The 18,275-nt window shown below is 42.1% G+C and overlaps 1 protein-coding gene across 1 annotated transcript; it reads left to right on the forward strand.

The window, feature by feature from the left end:
- The first annotated feature begins 12,245 nt into the window (after nt 1-12,245).
- On the forward strand, nt 12,246-17,307 carry LOC136519459 (pyrophosphate-energized vacuolar membrane proton pump-like). The gene is made up of 8 exons (XM_066512861.1): nt 12,246-12,618; nt 14,168-14,742; nt 14,917-15,296; nt 15,426-15,512; nt 15,598-15,928; nt 16,071-16,481; nt 16,569-16,628; nt 16,727-17,307. The coding sequence occupies exons 1-8, from the start codon at nt 12,357-12,359 to the stop codon at nt 16,931-16,933; spliced, it is 2,313 nt and encodes a 770-aa protein (XP_066368958.1). The 5' UTR covers nt 12,246-12,356; the 3' UTR covers nt 16,934-17,307.
- Nucleotides 17,308-18,275: the final 968 nt, after the last annotated feature.

Genomic DNA, 18,275 nt, shown 5'->3' on the forward strand with positions numbered 1-18,275 from the left:
CTGCCGCCATTGCTGCCCCTTGGTGAGATCCCTGCCCTATTCAACGTGTCTTTCTACAAATCGCCAATCTGCACTCTTGGTTCAGCACTGGCGCACTGCTCTAGCAATGGTGTTGTTCGACTCCTCTGAACAACTCCCCACGCCCGCAAGAATGGTAGGCAGCCAGTCGAGCTCCCCACACTGGTAAGTTGCTTGCATTGGAGTTCCGATCCATTGAAGGTTTGTTTGCAAGGTCATTGTTGTGAACCCAAATATGGTTAAAGTGATTGCCAGTTTTGTGTCTTAATAAGTCAGTTTTGTGTCTAAATAAGTCCTCTTTCCATTTAATGATTCACTTGCACTGTTCAATGCTTTATTCCTGTATAATCGACCACTGCAGTTTTCAATGCAGTGCCCAACAAACCAAACATCTTCATTGCCTGCGTGCACAAGTGCCATCAGAGTCAATGCTTAATTAGCTACTTTGGTTTTTCTCTTATGATCATATTTTCCGGCTGCCGACATGGAACCTTACTAAAGTGCAAAAAAAAGAATAAATTTTATCTTGAATTCTTGCATCTCATACATGCTAAATCCCTAGACTAGATAAGTTCAGACATGCTCAGAGTTTGCCTATGGTTGTATGCGCTGGCAGGTCATGCTTACTAGGTGTTGTTGTTATCATAACTGCACTGTTTCCATGCAGATCATGTTGGAACTAGGGACCTTGCAGATCTATTTTTTTATTAGTTGCACTGGTTTGGCAGCAAAGTGAAAGAAAACCTGTTTCTAAAGCCTATATATACATATGTCTCAAACTATGTTTTGCCAGTTTTAACAGAGAGATTTTGTGTTTCCCCCCTTAATGCATATTTGTTAGTTTCGAAGGTTAACTTTCTTTGACATAATACCATTTGCAGAGCCTTGGAGTAGTAGCTATCAAACTCATACTGCTAGTTTATTAAATTCAGTCAAGATAGTCATTGCTGGTTATTAAATTCAGTCAAGATAGTCACTGCTGGTTTATTACAACACCGAGAAGATGTTCTATGATTACTACAACACCGAGAAGAATGTACTAATATTATGATTCTTATATGTTCTACTGATTCAATATCTGGCTTTTCTTTATTGCAATTAGTATCTAGCTTTTCACATGCCCTTATCCCTACTCTATTATGTGCAAATGGTTAACATTAATGTGTCTCAATTGCAGTTAAGCTAGCTGACATATCAAATTTTGATACAAGGCTTTGGAAATTAATCAAGGATCTAAATGACACCGATTTGTAAGTACCAATAAATTGGATATCTAATTAAGTACATCGTTCATACTTCTGTATGATTTATTTTTCCCATATATATTTTGCATGAGTGATGGTTATATGTTAACAGATCTTGAACTCTCCAGGGTTGGTGACATCGTGGTATCATTACTCATTAAAAGATGGATATTAGAAACCTGCTCCTGTAGCTGTAGGTATATACTTAGATTTGGTGCAAACTATTTTATCTGTAAGTTATATTTTGGAACTTGGTTTAAAGTTTGCTTTTGACAAACAAGCCTTCTCTCTGCTTTGTTTAAGGAGAAAATTGGATTTTTGCTAGCCAAAATAGTGGCTTCGCAAAATTGCCATCCCAATTGTTGGTTTTACAAAACTGAGGTATGTCACTTGTTACTGAGTCTAAAGAATCAGCACATTTCTTAGTTGGAATTTATGCCCTTGTAGGATTTGATGGAATCATGGAAATATGAAATATTGAAATTGTTTCTTGTGCTAGACTACTGTCTTCATCAGAAAGATGTGTTCTTTCTGATATGTGCAGATCAGTCTCGTTGATACATTCTCCTTTTTCCAGGTTGAGCAGCAGGTCATCTTGAGTAGCATTCTAGCGACACAGCAGGGGACTGACTGATGTAGACTAGGCCCGATCTTCCGAAAGGCATGATAGCGTCGATTGGTGGAGACTCGATGTTCACGATCTAGGCTTTGAACCAAGACTAATTCGGACCCCCACAACCGTTACACCACTGCTCCGTTGGTTATAAACCACGCGAACGCAATTGACCTCACCGAGAAGGCTTTCCTGCAAGCGAATCGAGAACACAAGCAAGAACGAGATAAACGAAATCTGAAATTGCAAATAAATATGAGGCTTATGATAATGAGAAAGAGTTCAAGTCTTTATTCGAAAGGACTAATCGCCACAGGCGAACAAGATCAAGAACTGGGGCCCAGGTTCATAGCAAGCGGCCTTGGTGGCGACAGTTGCAGCAAAACAGCGTCTGTTTCACGAGGAAATCAAGAAATAAACAAAACCCAAACCCTAAGGAGAGTGACGGCTGCTATTTATAGAGTCTTGGGCGTCACCCCCCTAGACGCGCCCCCTAATGGGCCCAAACATGATACACGGTCCAACAGACCAAAAGACGGTGTCGCAGCACCCTGGCAGATTCTAGATGCTGACTTGTTTTGATAATTTCTATTGATTCCGAAGGTCTTTTGATGTGAAACCACTTGAATTAGCTTCCTTATCAAATTTGCTTTCCAACCATATGTGGATCATCGAAAACGGAGTCCGGATGCGTCCTGGGTGACCAGTTTAAGGCAGACTGATCCTGGAACCCGAGACAGACTCGAACTTGAGTTGCTTTGGGCCTCCACCTCGGGGACTCGAACCGAATTAGCCTCGGACCTCCTTCTTGACTTGGACACCCTTGCTGGCCTTCTACCCCTCCATGCTATGCACCAAACATGGTCATATGCATGGGTGTCATGTCCTAATCATCCTCCCCTTCTTGACGAAAAGCCGTCCTCGGCGTCGATTGTGTTTGAAACTGATCCTGCACAACACAAAGAAGAACGGGGTTGCGCAGACAAAGGGAACTGAAATAATTGTGAGAAGGAACATGACCATGTTTCCAAGTTTCTAGCGTGTCATCTCGCATAAAAATTTTAGCAAGCATGTAGACTCCTTGATCCGAATACACACGATGTATGTCAACACTATCCTGCAAAAGATTAGAACTAACCAAAAACAATGCAGGAATAGATGGTCTAGCAGACATAGGTAACAACCAACAATGCTCCCCTTCTTGGAAGTGAACTTGTTTCTTTGAGGAACATGAGAAAATGTTTGTATTATTATGGCTGCCCTCTAAATGATCATAATCTTGTACAACAAAAGAAGAATTCATATTACTACGAATGTATACTCGATGTATCATATATTGTCCTTTGTTGTTATATTTGCCAATAGCATGATATATATGTTTAGAAAACCAAGGCAAATCAGCATATTTAAATAGGCTCTCCTCCAAGCAATCTAGGTTACACAAAACATCAAATTCAGTGTAACCCAAAGTATGTAAAGAAAACAGTTTGAGCTCATCGGTTTTAGTAGCAATATGAATAACATGTTTATTTTCAGCACAAGTGGTTGGTTCCAAAACATGTAAAACTGAACCATCATCAACCAATTCATCTTTATCACAAGGAACATCAAGCAAATTATCATGGGACAAAGATAAATCAAGATAGGGTTCCACTAACAATTGCTCTATGATAGCATGGTTTGTGGAAAAATTTAGTATATTAAAATAATTCTCACCTTCTGTGAGTGTAGCACCATGGGCATTACCTGTATTTTCAGCAGGAGTAATAGGTGCATTGTATAATGATGGTTCTGAATTTGCATATGAGGTTGTGAGCTCCTCATTTTCTTCCATGTCATCCTCTCGCTTATGTACATTATCCTATAGAAGGTTAGTCATAGCAAGAGGAATAACAACAGACTCTTCCTCTAAATGGTGCACCTCAGCATATGAAGTCAAAACAGGAGGTGGATTAACAAAGGTTTTTCGCATAAGGAGTTTCATATCATTCCAAGTTTGAGGTTTATCAGAAGGATCTAAAGACTCCCACCAAGATAAAGCAGAATGTCGCAAAACACTAGCTGCATTGTTTACCTTCCTCCTTGGACACATAAAGCGAGTAGCAAATATGTTATCTATGGCAATTTCCCACTCCATGTACTCATCAGCACCTATACCATCATAAGTCGGTGGATACGAACAACCTGTCATTGTTAGAAGATAGCAAAAGACAACACAAAAGTATTATCCCTATCAACTACTTAGGTTATGGACAAGAAAAAAAATAAGGCACTTAACTCTCAAATGTCTTACCACGGTCTTATAAGTGTTCTTACCAAAGCAACAGGCGGTGCAATCGGTCGGTGACTGTGATACCGTTGTAGCTTGAGTGTAACAGTTGAAAGGCGAACCTATACTTGGTTAGAAGAAAGTGGAGCTTGGACAGGCACAATATAGTAGCAAGGAACAGCAAAATTCACAACTGAATAGCAAAGCTGAACAAGTATCCCAAGTACTTGTTTTAGTTGCTGGCCTACTCACGTTCCAAGTACCAGATGTATCAAGTGATGTGAACAGCAAGAATATGATTAGGAACAAGGTAGAAATCAGCACACGCAAACACAGCTCAAATGGCGCTCTCTATGTGCTCCTCTAGATATTGTTCCTCTTTTGCCCCTCTCTTTTTTCTATTTTTTGGGCTGTCGTTGTTTTTTCGAGAATTTTCAACTTTTTCTTTTTATTTTTTGATATTTTTTCTTCACTTAGGAGCACAAAAGAAGTAACCACAGAAAATATGAGCTTAAACAAGTGAAAGACGTGGCCTGTGAAATTTTCAGAAGACGTGCTCGAAATCGACAAAAACCTTGTGACCATGAAAAGAGGATCTTGTGACCACTTTTTGACCAAAATAAAAATCTTCAACCCCGCACGAGCGGGGGATGGACAGATCCAAATTTTTTTTCTGATCGATTTTGATATATGGAACGTCGAAATCCGAGTTAGTATGCAAAAACTAGACCAATTTTACGAACTGGCTCCGAATTAGAGGACAAAACGGGAACAATGCGCGCAAAATTGGTCACGGCAGCTAGGATTTGATGGAAATAGTGAAAACAAGTATAACAAATTAGATGGCGTGGACTAGGGTTTGATGGATATAAAGGAAATACAATAAGACTTGAAGGTGTTCATGGATTATGATGAAAAACAAAGAAAAAAAACACAAACTGGACTAAAAACGATCTAAAACCAGCAACCAGAGTTTGACCTAGGGCACAAACTCAACCACGTGACACAGAGACGAAATTGCACGGCACAACGAGGCTATAGGACAGGGAATATATGGCGGTGTATTTTTTTTGGCTTTTTATGGACTATAGGTAATGCAAAAACAGTAATAATCTAAAGGGAAAAACAAAGTTATACCTAACGGGCAACAAGGTCTCTGATACCACTTGATGTAGACTAGGCCCGATCTTCTGAAAGGTGTGACAGCGTCGATTTGTGGAGACTCAACGTTCACGATCTAGGCTTCGAACCAAGACTGATTCGGACCCCTGCAACCGTTATACCACTGCTCCTTTGGTTATCAACCACGTGAACGTGATTGACCTCGCCGAGAAGCCTTTCCTGCAAGCGAATCGAGAACACAAGCAAGAACGAGATAAACACAATCTGAAATTGCAAATAAATATGAGGATTATGATAATGAGAAATAGTTCAAGTCTTTATTCGAAAGGACTAATCGCCACAGGCGAACAAGATCAAGAACTGGGGCCCTGGTTCACAGCAAGCGGCCTTGGCGGCGATAGTTGCAGCAAAACGATGTCTGTTTCACGAGAAAATCAAGAACTAAACAAAACCCAAACCCTAAGGAGAGCGAAAGCTGCTGTTTATAGAGTCTTAGGCGTCACCCCCTAGACGCGCCCCCTAATGGGCCCAAACACGATACACGGTCCAACGGATCAAAAGACGGTGTCGCAGTACCCTGGTAGATTCTGGACGCTGACTTGTTTCGACGATTTCCATTGATTCCGAAGGTCTTTTGACGTGAAACCACTTGGATTGACTTTCTTATCAAATTAGCTTTCCAACCATATATGGATCGTCGAAAACAGAGTCCGGATGCATCCTGGGTGACCAGTTTAAGGCAGACTGGTCCTAGAACCCGAGGCAGACTGGTCCTAGACTGGTCCTAGAACCCGAGACAGACTCGAACTTGAGTTGCTTTGGGCCTCCACCTCGGAGACTCGAGCCGAATTAGCCTCGGACCTCTTTCTTGACTTGAACACCCTTGCTGGCCTCCTACCCCTCCATGCCATGCACCAAACATGGTCATATACATGGGTGTCATGTCCTCATCACTGACGCTGAGGAGCTTCAGGAAGATGGAGTACCTCTCACTGGTAACATATACAGCACTGGAAGTCTGCAACTGTCCTTGGTACTAGCAACACAGGAAGTTGAGAAGACAGGCTCAATATTTATTTGGTTACTTGGCATGTTTACCGGATGGTTATTTTGCCTTTTGAATTAAATGTCACTTATCGTGTGATCCATGTGTTTCTATTACCAAAGTTTAGCTGTCCCGTAGCAACGTACGTGCACGCTACCTGGTCATTATTATAAATTATGTACACTTCGTCTTATCCTAGTGCACGGCAGCAACTAACTTTTGCGAAAGTGAACCTAATAATGGATGGAATTATTGAGGAGTGGAGTGACACGTGGAATTCGCTCTTCTGGCTCACCTCGGTTATCATGGATGCTTAGGCTTTCTCCATTTGTTTGTGTGTTTCGAGGTAAAGTGTTGTGATTCCTACCTAGGGCGCGTTTAGTTCCGTCCGGATTCGGCATTTGCATAGTGTTTGATGTGACGGCAAACACTGTAGCAATTTCGTTTGTATTTGTAAATTATTGTCCAAACATTGACTAATTAGGCTCAAAAGATTCGTCTCGCAAAGTTCAACCAAACTGTACAATTAGTTTTTGATTTCATATACATTTAGTACTCCATACATGTACCGCAAGTTTGATATGACGGGGAATCTTCTTTTTGCATAGTGCCAAAGTTGAGAGTTTGGGGAACTAAACAAGGCCCTACAACATTTTCTATATAGCCTGCGGTTCCTTTTACCAACACTTCTCTATAAAATATCTTTGAAGTTAACATCCCGTACAAGTGAAACAATTCCTCCTAACCCATATGAATTGGAGTAGATCTTAATAGATATAGATGGATTAGAATACCTCATACAATGATTAATGTATTATATCATGTTACTCTTTTTATTTAAACCGCAACTCAGTTCAATGCATAGGATTATTATATATTATGGTATATGTTGTATCTATGTACATGCTTATAGGTGGTACATGATATCAAGGTCAAGTTGTATCTAGGAATATACATTTTTTCTCTCATTTTTACCTTTCTATATGTAATAATTTTACATGGCATTCATATAATGTGTGCGATACAACCCATGGAGAAATATAGTTAGGTCTTATTTGGTTGGACTCTAATCCTTTTAATTCTTCACTCTAATCTCTCGCAATCTACGTGGATTAGGGTGAATTTGGGTGCAACCAAACAAACACTTCTGCAGACCCCATAACGTAATTCACTCATGTTTGATTACTTGCACTAGTCTTTATGCAAAGCACTCTCCTCAAAGCAATCTCAAACTACATCCCACAATTTGACCACATCATCATGTCTATCCAGCTATGCAGTCTACCACTGCACCCCACTGTGCAGCCCAAGGCACATTTTCGTACTTATGCAAGCAAGCAATCACATGTATAACAGTGTACATCAACAAACTGCATAGCCTCGTCCAAGTTAAGGCCTTGTTTAGTTCCCTTCAAAATTCCAAGTTTTTTCACTCTCTCTCCATCACATCAATTTTTAGCCACGTGCCTGGAGTATTAAATGTAGGTAAAAAAAATAACTAATTACACAGTTTAGTTGGAAATCACGAGATGAATCTTTTGAGCCTAGTTGGTCTACGATTGGACAATATTTACCAAATAAGACGAAAGTGGTACTATTCATCAGGTTGGAAAAACTTTCAATCTAAACGTGGCCTAAGCTTATGTGGCATAACTTATGATGTAACGCGATTCTAATCAAGGAACTAATCAAGCCCAGGTGAATAAATGTTTTATTAGAAAAACTACGTGGTTGGATTTGTAGAGACAATGGGGCATGAGCCTAAGGAGCCGGCAGAGTAAAGTTTATTGGTGATCTTCAAACTTGTTGGACTGTGTCTCCCCGGTCTCTAAATTTGCAAATCATTCGTTTAAGTTCTCAGACTTGTTCTGTTGGGTCATCTTAGTCCGTAAACTCACAACTCACCAATTTAGTTCCTTAAACTTATTACGTTGTATCGTCCGGATCAATGAACTTATATATGCTTTAAAAAAAACAAAGTATATTAGTATTGTGCTTGTCTCTCAAAGAACAAGTTGCGCGTGCTTGAGGCTTTGCTTTCCTATACACGCAACGCAACTGGCGTGCAGCCGAGTGCAGTACGAGCCAAAGGCCAAAGCCGCCTTCTTCCCTCGGGATTAATTGCTCCACGTCAGCGGAACGGCTGCACCCCTGGACCGTGGTTCCCGTTTCCCAGCTACTCGACGGTCTCGGCCCTGCCGAGCGCAAGTGCGCGTTGCCCGCAACACGAGGCTACCGCTCCACACGGTGGTCCTCCCGGCGCACCCACCCTTCACCGCGCCGCCACGTCCGATGCGATCAATGCCCTCTGGTTCTGCGCGTGGGGCACGGGCAGCAGCGGTAGCCTGTACGGTGGGTAACCCCAACCCGCGAGGCGAGGCCGCCAGGCCGGGACGGAGGGAGGGGATGGAACATGGAACGAGACGTGTCCACACGCTGCCCTTGAAATGGATCGCCATTTGCTGCCACGTCACTTCCTACAGTGCTCGTGTCTTTTCGCTTCTTCTAAAGCTGAAGCACATCTTTCGAAAAAATAAAGCTGAAGCAGAGTAGTTGAGGGCACCGTCGATGCCAACACTTCTAATATTAAAAAAATATTAAAACTACTATTTACACAATACAAAGTATCACTGTTTATGCTTTATAAAGAATTTTTTTCATTATATCTCACATTTATTTTCTCTCCCTCTTATTTTTTAGCATGTAACACATTCTCTCTTTCCAGACATATGTATCTTCTGCAAGCTATTATGACGAGCATAGCATCTATTTTTTATCTGATCCTACGTGACACTTGGTGCTATAAGTAAAAGTACAGTGTTGGGGAAGCCCTGGTCAGCCAAGGAATAGTCAAATAGTACTCCCTCCATCCCCTAATGCAATTATGGGATACGTGTCGATCGAATAAGCTCAAGTTTGATGAAATTTATAGCAAATGTTATTATGATTTATGGCTCCAAATAAATTTATTATAAAAATATATTCTATAACTAATCTAATGGTACTTACTTTGTATTATAAATATTTGCACTTTTTTATATAAATTTAGTCAAAGTTTAAATTATTTGACTTCTCGAAAAACGAGAATTGTATTTTTTTTAGACAGAGAGTGTAGTACGCTTGTAATCGAATTTCCAGTAAAAAAAGTACGAAACGTTTCAATTGTACCCCTCCATTCCAAATTATAGGTTGATTTAACTTTTTTGGTATATCCATTTTATTATGCCTCTAGATAAATAGTATGTCTAGATGCATAGTAAAATAAATGAAAAAAAAGGCAAAGCGACTTATAATTTAAAACAGAGGGAGTATATGTTTTTAGTCACCGCGCTTCAAAAATTCTAAACTAGAAAAAATAAGAATAAAAAAATCTCCGTTGGATAATGGTTACTCAAGCCTACAGTAAGTGAAAACAAACAAGATCTTGAAAATAAATACAATATGATTTTTTGCTTGCGCAAATCTGTGAAGTGCTTCTAGAGATGATAGTTTGTGATGCGCAAACAAACTAGCATTGACATTAAGTCATTAGTACATGGACATTTAAAATAAAAAGGCCACTAACAGTCATGCATGCTCTACTTTGAAGGACAAAGTTATTCGATTAGGGGGGGGGGGGGGGGGGGGGGGGGGGGGGCAAGTAGGCACTATATTTTGAGATTCTTGTACTCGGGCCTAACAGCATTTTTCTAATCTGTTTGTTAAATTCGCGTTACAGGCCTTGTTATTGTAACCCAGGCAAATTTAAGGAGCGTGACGGTGGTTCTTATTCAGACTGTTTTTAGTTATTTTTTTAATCAAACTTGTACTACGTACCAACAAACAGCGAAATTTCTACGTTCCATAACAGCTCGTAAATCCGTTGTCTGCAACTGTGCATTGGTATTTTTTTTCTTTTTGAAAAAAAGCCGTGTGTGGAATGGTAGTTTTTTAGTAGTTTATTGAGAGAATTTCTTATTTGACATCAGACAAATGACTCGTTTCTTTCTTAGTCTTAAAAAAATTTTCGTTTCCTATTTGACATCGAGTTCAACTTTTATTCCTTATACGACACTCCGTTGAATTTTTCATCCGTGAACTGTTAACTGCCATGTGAAAAGACGATTTTGCCCCTGTGGGCCCCACCACCCTTCTCCCTCTCTCACTGAGCTGGCGTTGGCGGCGAGATCGTCGGAGCCGAGCCGAGCCGACGCCATCAGTTTGGATGACCGCGTTCTTGGCGCCGGAGCAGACGGGGCAGGCGTCTGTCCGGGGCTCGCACGCCTTGCACAGGCACAGGTGCCGGCACGGCAGCAGCAGCACCGACGCCTCGCCTCCGCCGCACGCCCACTTCGCCGCCGGGGCCGGCATCGCGTCCTCGGCCGCGTCCACGAAGCAGCACGACTCCGCGTCGTCCGTGCCGTCAGACTCGCCGAATCCCTCCTCGGCGGCGGGATGCGCCTACCGCAACCACCACCGACACCGCCGCAGAGGAGCAGGGCGTCGAGCGTGGCGCGCAGGCCCGACGCGGCGGCCTCGTTGCTGCGCGCCAGGCCGCACCACGCCTGCGACTCAGCGGCCAGGAGGGAGAAGGGGAGGAGAGGAGGGAGAAGGGTGGTGGGGCCCACTGCGCTGTGTGCGCTGCTTATATGGGCGTGGACAGGAGGGACAAGGGGAGGAGAGGAGGGAGAAGGGTGGTGGGGTCCACATGGGCAAAATCGTCTTTTCACATGGCGGTTAATGGTTGACGGATGGAAAATCTAACGGAGTGTCATATAAGGAATGAAATCTGAACTCGGTGTCGAATAGGAAATGGAAATTTTTTGAGGATCAAGAAATGAACGAGTCATTTGTCTGGTGTAAAATAAGGAATTCTCTCTGGTTTTTTTCAGGGAAATGTGGACTGGTAGATGAGAAACGAGATGGATGAGCTCAGTCAAGTAGAGTTTGGCAGCATTGACTAACATGCATGAGTAAGTGATGAGTCATCGCCGTTTCGTCTAAGCAACTGTCCAAATGAATAATACTACTACCATTACTTTATAATTTGCTTGCTGCACGTTTTAGGCTGGGTCATATATTTGTGGCAGTTTAGATCATACATAAATTTGGATCAAGGTGTTAATTAAAGGCCAGTCAGAATTTGTATATCTAATTATGCGTATGACGCGCCGCACCCATATCCAAGCCTGAGAAGTGAAGAACAAACGCGAGAATTTCAAAATTCCTGTAGCTTCTCTCATCAAAGACAATCGAAATGGGATCCCCTCAATTAAACCTGGAGAAAACAAAAAAGATAGCATGGGCTTTTTTGCCTAAAAAAAATGGGAGATATAATTCCGTATGTTTATCCACTTCTTATTATCCCAACTTTATCCGGAAACCGTGGTAGATGGATAGAGATGAGGTGAAACGGAGGATCCTGATCCAACATCTCTCCCTGTCGGAGCCGTTGGAACAAGCTCCAATGGCCTGATGGCATGGGCTAGTAGAAAACAAGTCCGAATTAGAAATGCTTCAAATCTATAATTTGGAAAAGTCATTTGTCGAAAGACTAATCAGATATTAGAACCTTATACTTACGACGTTACATGTGTACACTACCGGTAAATTGATCACTCCACTTCGTCATGGCCGTAACGATACAGTTACATTTTGAGGCCTCTTACGTTTTACTTCACAAGAAGAACACACCCCTGATTCCCTTAACACAATCACTCCTAATTGTAGAACATGTTTAGTTATTTATCCACATCCATGCATCATGGCAACACGTTTTATATACAGTACTAACAAAAAAAAAAGAATTTAAAAACCAGCACCGAGATTTACCAGAAAACGGTAACAAAAAAACGAATCGAACTGCACTAAAATTACCGAAACGCCCTTCTTCTCATCCTCATCCGTAGAATCCAGTGGCCTCGCCTCTCATATAAAACGGCGGCTACCCGTGTCATCCGCTCCTCTCCTCCCTCCCTCCATTCCCCGGGCGCTCGAACGAACTTCCGCACGAAATTCTCCGCGTAAAGTGGGCCCTAGCGCGCCCGGATCTCGCCGCGGGGGGCAATGGCCGAGTCGGCGTTCCTGCCCGAGCTGGGCACGCAGGTGGTGGTGCCCGTCGCGGCCGCCGTCGGCATCGCCTTCGCGGTGCTGCAGTGGGTGCTCGTCTCCAAGGTGAAGATCTCCCCCGAGCCGCGCCGCGCGGACGGCTCCTCCGCCGGGAAGAGCGGCGCCGGCGCCAGCGAGTACCTCATCGAGGAGGAGGAGGGGCTCAACGAGCACAACGTCGTCGTCAAGTGCGCCGAGATCCAGAACGCCATCTCCGAAGGTGAGGACTCAGCGCCCCGTGCCGGTGTTCGTGTTTTTCGGATTCTGTGGATCTGAGGGCGCTTAATCGTAGATCTTGTGCTCCTGGCTGTTTAGTGGTTGATAAGCTCCACTGCTTCGGTGTTTGGTGGGAATTTTGCAGTTTTTATTGTTTTGTTTGCTTGCGGCGTGAACCTAATAAGTTTACTTATTACTCGATATGATTATGAGGCATATCAGTTTGCTGCAGTGCAAGAGTCCACCAGGCGTGTGAATAGAATTTCACGCGTTACTTAATTCTTTAGGCAATTCAGTTTCAGTCTAAAACTGTGCTCTCGATCAGCTGGTGTCCCGTGTTTGTTAGTTTGTTGCATGGATGTCTCACTATTTCGTTTTTTTTTTGTTCTAGCTGTGTGCCTGGGTTATCTACTGTTATATTACTACCAGGCACAGTTAGATCCAACAATAAACTAGGGATGCTCCCTCTTTACCCAACACATCTTATAATAGCTCTTAGCTGTGCGTGTCCTAATTGCGGTAAATAAACTCTTTGTTGTCCATACTAGATATTTTTTTTGTGAGATATTTGTGGTGGGGCTGGATGTGTTCATATAGAACTAATGGTAGTGCTCTGTTCTCAAGAAGTCCCTGCTGTGACCATCCTGTGGCCTGTGGGGATAGGATAAGTTACTGCAGGCAGCAGATACGTCGTTTGCTGCACCTGTGGTCCTTGCTGCCCGATGTAGGATAACAAGATAACGAACTTTCCGTGGATTTGCATTATTGTAGCAGGTAGGAATTAGTTTTGTTTTCAACCGCATCCGCTGAACTTGGAAGGAATCCTAGAACGGACGCACATGGACCAGAGATCTTGTGGTCCATTCAACAGTGTCATGTAAGGTAATTATTGGTGCACAGTGCCTGTCTGAAGGTGCCTGCAGATTTTAAGCAGTTTGTCCTCTGTTGGGTGCTTGCATTATTGGCTGCCTCATGTTGGTAGTGATATTGGTTGGATTCTGTCCATGTCTTTGGTCAGGATTTGTTTCTTCTAATAGGATTAGCATTGTGATGCTTGGGTTATGCTTCACTTTTGGAGCCATACTATGCTCTACAGGAATCAGCAGAGTAGACGTATGAAGATTTTGTGAACCAGCAGAGTAGACGTATGAAGATTTTGTGACTCTTGTCCCATGATATGCGGATCCTATTAGTTACTTTAGTATTGCTACTGTCTGCTTTGCTTCCCTTTCTCATGAGGAGATGAAGATTACAGTCCATCATTTTTTTTTACCTAGGTATTATTCTGTCTATTTTGATGTTGACATGCTTCTTGGGTGACATGTCCAGTCCTGTTGCAGTTAACATCACAACAATAAAAGAGGATAAGTACTGCTTATCATCCTATTGCATTTTTTTTACTGCTATGTCGATATCTTCAGTATTTGGTAGTTCTGTCATCATTTTTGTTATTTTTAGGCCTTCTCTTACTAGTGGTTATTCTCTGGTTTTATTGTATAATTGTATTGTATTCACGCTTGTGGTTCTAAATAGCCTTGCTTTGTTTTAAACAGGAGCAACTTCTTTCCTTTTCACTGAATACAAGTATGTGGGACTATTCATGGGCATTTTTGCTGTCCTGATCTTCCTCTTCCTTGGTTCTGTTGAGAGCTTCAGTACCAAGAGTCAGCCATGCCACTACAGCAAGGGCAAGACGTGCAAGCCTGCCCTTGCCAATGCTATCTTCAGCACCATTGCCTTTGTGCTTGGTGCAGTCACCTCTCTTGTTTCTGGTTTCCTTGGAATGAAGATTGCAACATATGCAAATGCCAGGACAACTCTTGAGGCTAGGAAGGGTGTTGGAAAGGCATTCATTACTGCTTTCCGCTCTGGTGCTGTGATGGGCTTCCTGCTTGCTTCTAGTGGCCTTTTTGTTCTTTTTATTGCAATCAACTTGTTTGGAATTTATTATGGTGATGACTGGGAGGGCCTTTATGAGGCTATCACTGGTTATGGTCTTGGTGGTTCTTCTATGGCTCTTTTTGGTCGTGTTGGTGGTGGGATATACACCAAAGCTGCTGATGTTGGTGCTGATCTTGTTGGGAAAGTTGAAAGGAATATCCCTGAAGATGATCCGAGAAACCCAGCTGTAAGTATTCTATTTTTGAAGAGTCACATCTTAAACATGAGTTAATTTAATCCTTCGTGTTGAAGCTCTGTAACGGCACGTTATTGACCATGATAATGTCATTTTTATGGATATTTACACTTTACAGTTTTACACCAACATGCTACATTGAAAATTGACTTCTGCTTCTTGCAGGTCATTGCGGATAATGTTGGTGACAATGTTGGAGATATTGCTGGAATGGGGTCAGATCTCTTTGGCTCCTATGCTGAGTCTTCATGCGCTGCGCTTGTCGTTGCTTCAATCTCTTCTTTCGGGATCAATCATGAATTCACCCCTATGTTGTACCCACTCCTCATTAGCTCTGTGGGTATCATAGCTTGCTTGATAACCACTCTTTTTGCAACGGATTTCTTTGAGATCAAGGCTGTAGATGAAATTGAGCCGGCTCTCAAGAAGCAGCTTATAATTTCCACTGCTGTGATGACTGTTGGCATTGCACTTGTCAGTTGGTTAGGGCTTCCATATACATTCACAATCTACAACTTTGGTGTGCAGAAGACGGTGTATAACTGGTACTGCCATTTCTTCAATTGATTTCCTATATTGTTAATAACATTTTTGTTTCTTCAATTGATTTCCTATATTTTAATAACATTTTTTTTTCTTAAATACATGATCTCACATTGATCTAAATTTGGTAGGCAATTATTCCTATGCGTGGCAGTTGGTCTGTGGGCAGGACTAGTTATTGGATTTGTTACGGAGTATTACACCAGCAATGCATACAGGTGCATACAATTTCGATCATATTTATTACTGGCTCTAATTTATATATTGTTTCAAGCATCTGACTACATGAATTTCCTTCTGCAGTCCTGTACAGGATGTTGCTGACTCCTGCAGAACTGGAGCTGCTACTAATGTCATCTTTGGCCTTGCTCTGGGATATAAATCCGTCATTATCCCTATTTTTGCTATTGCTTTTAGTATTTTCCTCAGCTTCAGCCTTGCCGCCATGTACGGTGTTGCTGTGGCTGCTCTTGGAATGCTCAGCACAATCGCCACTGGCCTTGCCATTGATGCCTATGGCCCTATCAGTGACAATGCTGGAGGAATTGCTGAAATGGCTGGCATGAGCCACAGAATCCGTGAGAGAACTGATGCTCTTGATGCTGCTGGAAACACTACTGCTGCCATTGGGAAGGTAAATGTCAATCTCACTGTTAATTGCAATGTGTTTCTTCAGAATTGGCCACAACGCCTTCAATGCATTTGTTTATTTTTCTCTTTATAAAATGTGCATTTTGAAGTACTAAATGCTTACTCCAATGATTTTGTGCATGTAGGGTTTTGCAATAGGTTCAGCAGCCTTGGTGTCTCTTGCCCTCTTTGGTGCTTTTGTCAGCCGTGCTGCGATCTCGACTGTTGATGTTCTGTCACCTAAAGTTTTCATTGGACTGATTGTTGGTGCCATGCTTCCATACTGGTTCTCAGCGATGACAATGAAGAGTGTTGGCAGCGCAGCACTCAAGATGGTCGAGGAAGTCCGCAGGCAGTTCAACACCATCCCTGGGATTATGGAGGGCACTACCAAGCCTGACTATGCGAGGTGCGTCAAGATCTCTACTGATGCATCTATCAAGGAGATGATCCCCCCTGGCGCACTTGTCATGCTCACACCTCTTATTGTTGGGATCTTGTTTGGTGTTGAAACCCTCTCTGGAGTTCTTGCTGGTGCTCTTGTTTCTGGTGTCCAGGTTCGCACTCTTTTCAACACTTCCATTGTCATAATCTCTTACCATGCTGCATGTTTCATTCATATAATCTATATTGTTTCCATTCAGATTGCCATCTCTGCATCCAACACTGGAGGTGCCTGGGACAACGCAAAGAAATACATTGAGGTAAAACCATGAAGACGATAGCATAGCAGTGAGAAGATTTCTTCCAACCCCATATTTGCTCAAGTGGATTAATTTTGGTTGTCTTCATGGTTTTACAGGCTGGTGCATCTGAGCATGCAAGAACCTTGGGCCCGAAAGGTTCAGACCCACACAAGGCTGCTGTCATCGGTGACACGATCGGTGATCCCCTCAAGGACACCTCAGGCCCCTCGCTTAACATCCTCATCAAGCTCATGGCCGTCGAGTCCCTTGTCTTTGCCCCCTTCTTCGCCACCCATGGAGGCATCCTCTTCAAATGGCTTTAGAGGAAGAATCGAAGATCGATGGTTTATTTTTGCCGGGGGAGAGCACTAGATACCTGTCATAGAGAAGTTTCAGTTTACCCATATGGTGCATTTCTTCCTTTTTGTTTTGTTTGTACTGTGTCGCAGTCATGTTGAACTTGTCAGCCATGGTATCACCTAGTTTTCGGGTCTAGTTGCAGTAGCCGAGTGGAGCAAAGGTCTAGTAGCTACAGGATGGAGTCTGGACATGGGTGTATTGGGATGTTTGATATGGCCTGTAGATATTTCGATGATGATCAAGGAATGAACAATTCATATGTTCCTGTCTTCGTGAAACTCTGGTGTTTATGTTGTTTTCATTTATATGTGGATGATGATTGCATGTTTGTGTCTGCTGTCATTTCTTGTCAGACACTGGTCACAAAGTTCCATTCCTTATGTTCAAAATTGTAAGTTGGTTTAGCTTTCTAAAACAAACTTCTCTAGCTTTGATTAAGTTTATAGAAAATACAAAAACATCTACAACATTATCAAGGTTGATTAGTTTGTCCATTTAGTTGGTATTGTAATTGTTAATATATTTTTATGTAAACTTGGTGAAGGTTAGATAAGCTTAACTTTGGATGAAACTAAATCTGGCTTTCAATTTCAAAAGATATAGCTCAGTAGTTTTCCTCTTTTTTTTTTTTTTTCCTTTTGTATTGGAAACATTTATTTTTTTGTTACTCCCGCTATTCCAAATTATAAGACATTTTGTTTTTTTTTCTATATTTCTATATACATTGTTTTTATTATGTATATGCATAGTATATATTTAGATGCATGGCAAATATTTCGTATCTAGAAAAGTAAAAAAAGTCTTATAATTTAGAACGGAGGGAGTACGTAGCTAATGTCAAAGTTAGATTAAGGGTCTCTTTGGCACGGCTTATGCCGACGCCGGCTTCATCTATTTTGCGCAAATCGAGGCACTGTAGCGTGAAGCCGTTTTGTAAGTCAGGGTTAAAATAAACTAGAAGCCGGGAAAAGCCAGTTTTTCTGACTTCATCGGCTTTGGCTTCACCGGTGAAGCCGTTTTGGATGAGCCGTGCCAAAGAGGGCTTAACTTGGGACGAAAGACTTTCAATTTCAAAATGGAGGGAGTAGTTATTTTTGTTTTACACATGTATCGCTGTAGATTCTTGAAACTGGAGATGTACTTATTATTCTTGAAATAGGATCCAGAAGCTGTACTTATTTGATACATACATGGAATTGTAGGTTTTTTGAAATTTAATTACTCCAAGTTATACAGCTGCCGTTAAGCCCATGAAGGCTGTCAGATCTTTGTCTCAGAAAACAAGGACAAATACGGCCCATGATT

Source organism: Miscanthus floridulus, chromosome 18 (genome assembly GCF_019320115.1).
Source record: "Miscanthus floridulus cultivar M001 chromosome 18, ASM1932011v1, whole genome shotgun sequence".
In the NCBI taxonomy this organism is placed as follows: domain Eukaryota; kingdom Viridiplantae; phylum Streptophyta; class Magnoliopsida; order Poales; family Poaceae; genus Miscanthus; species Miscanthus floridulus.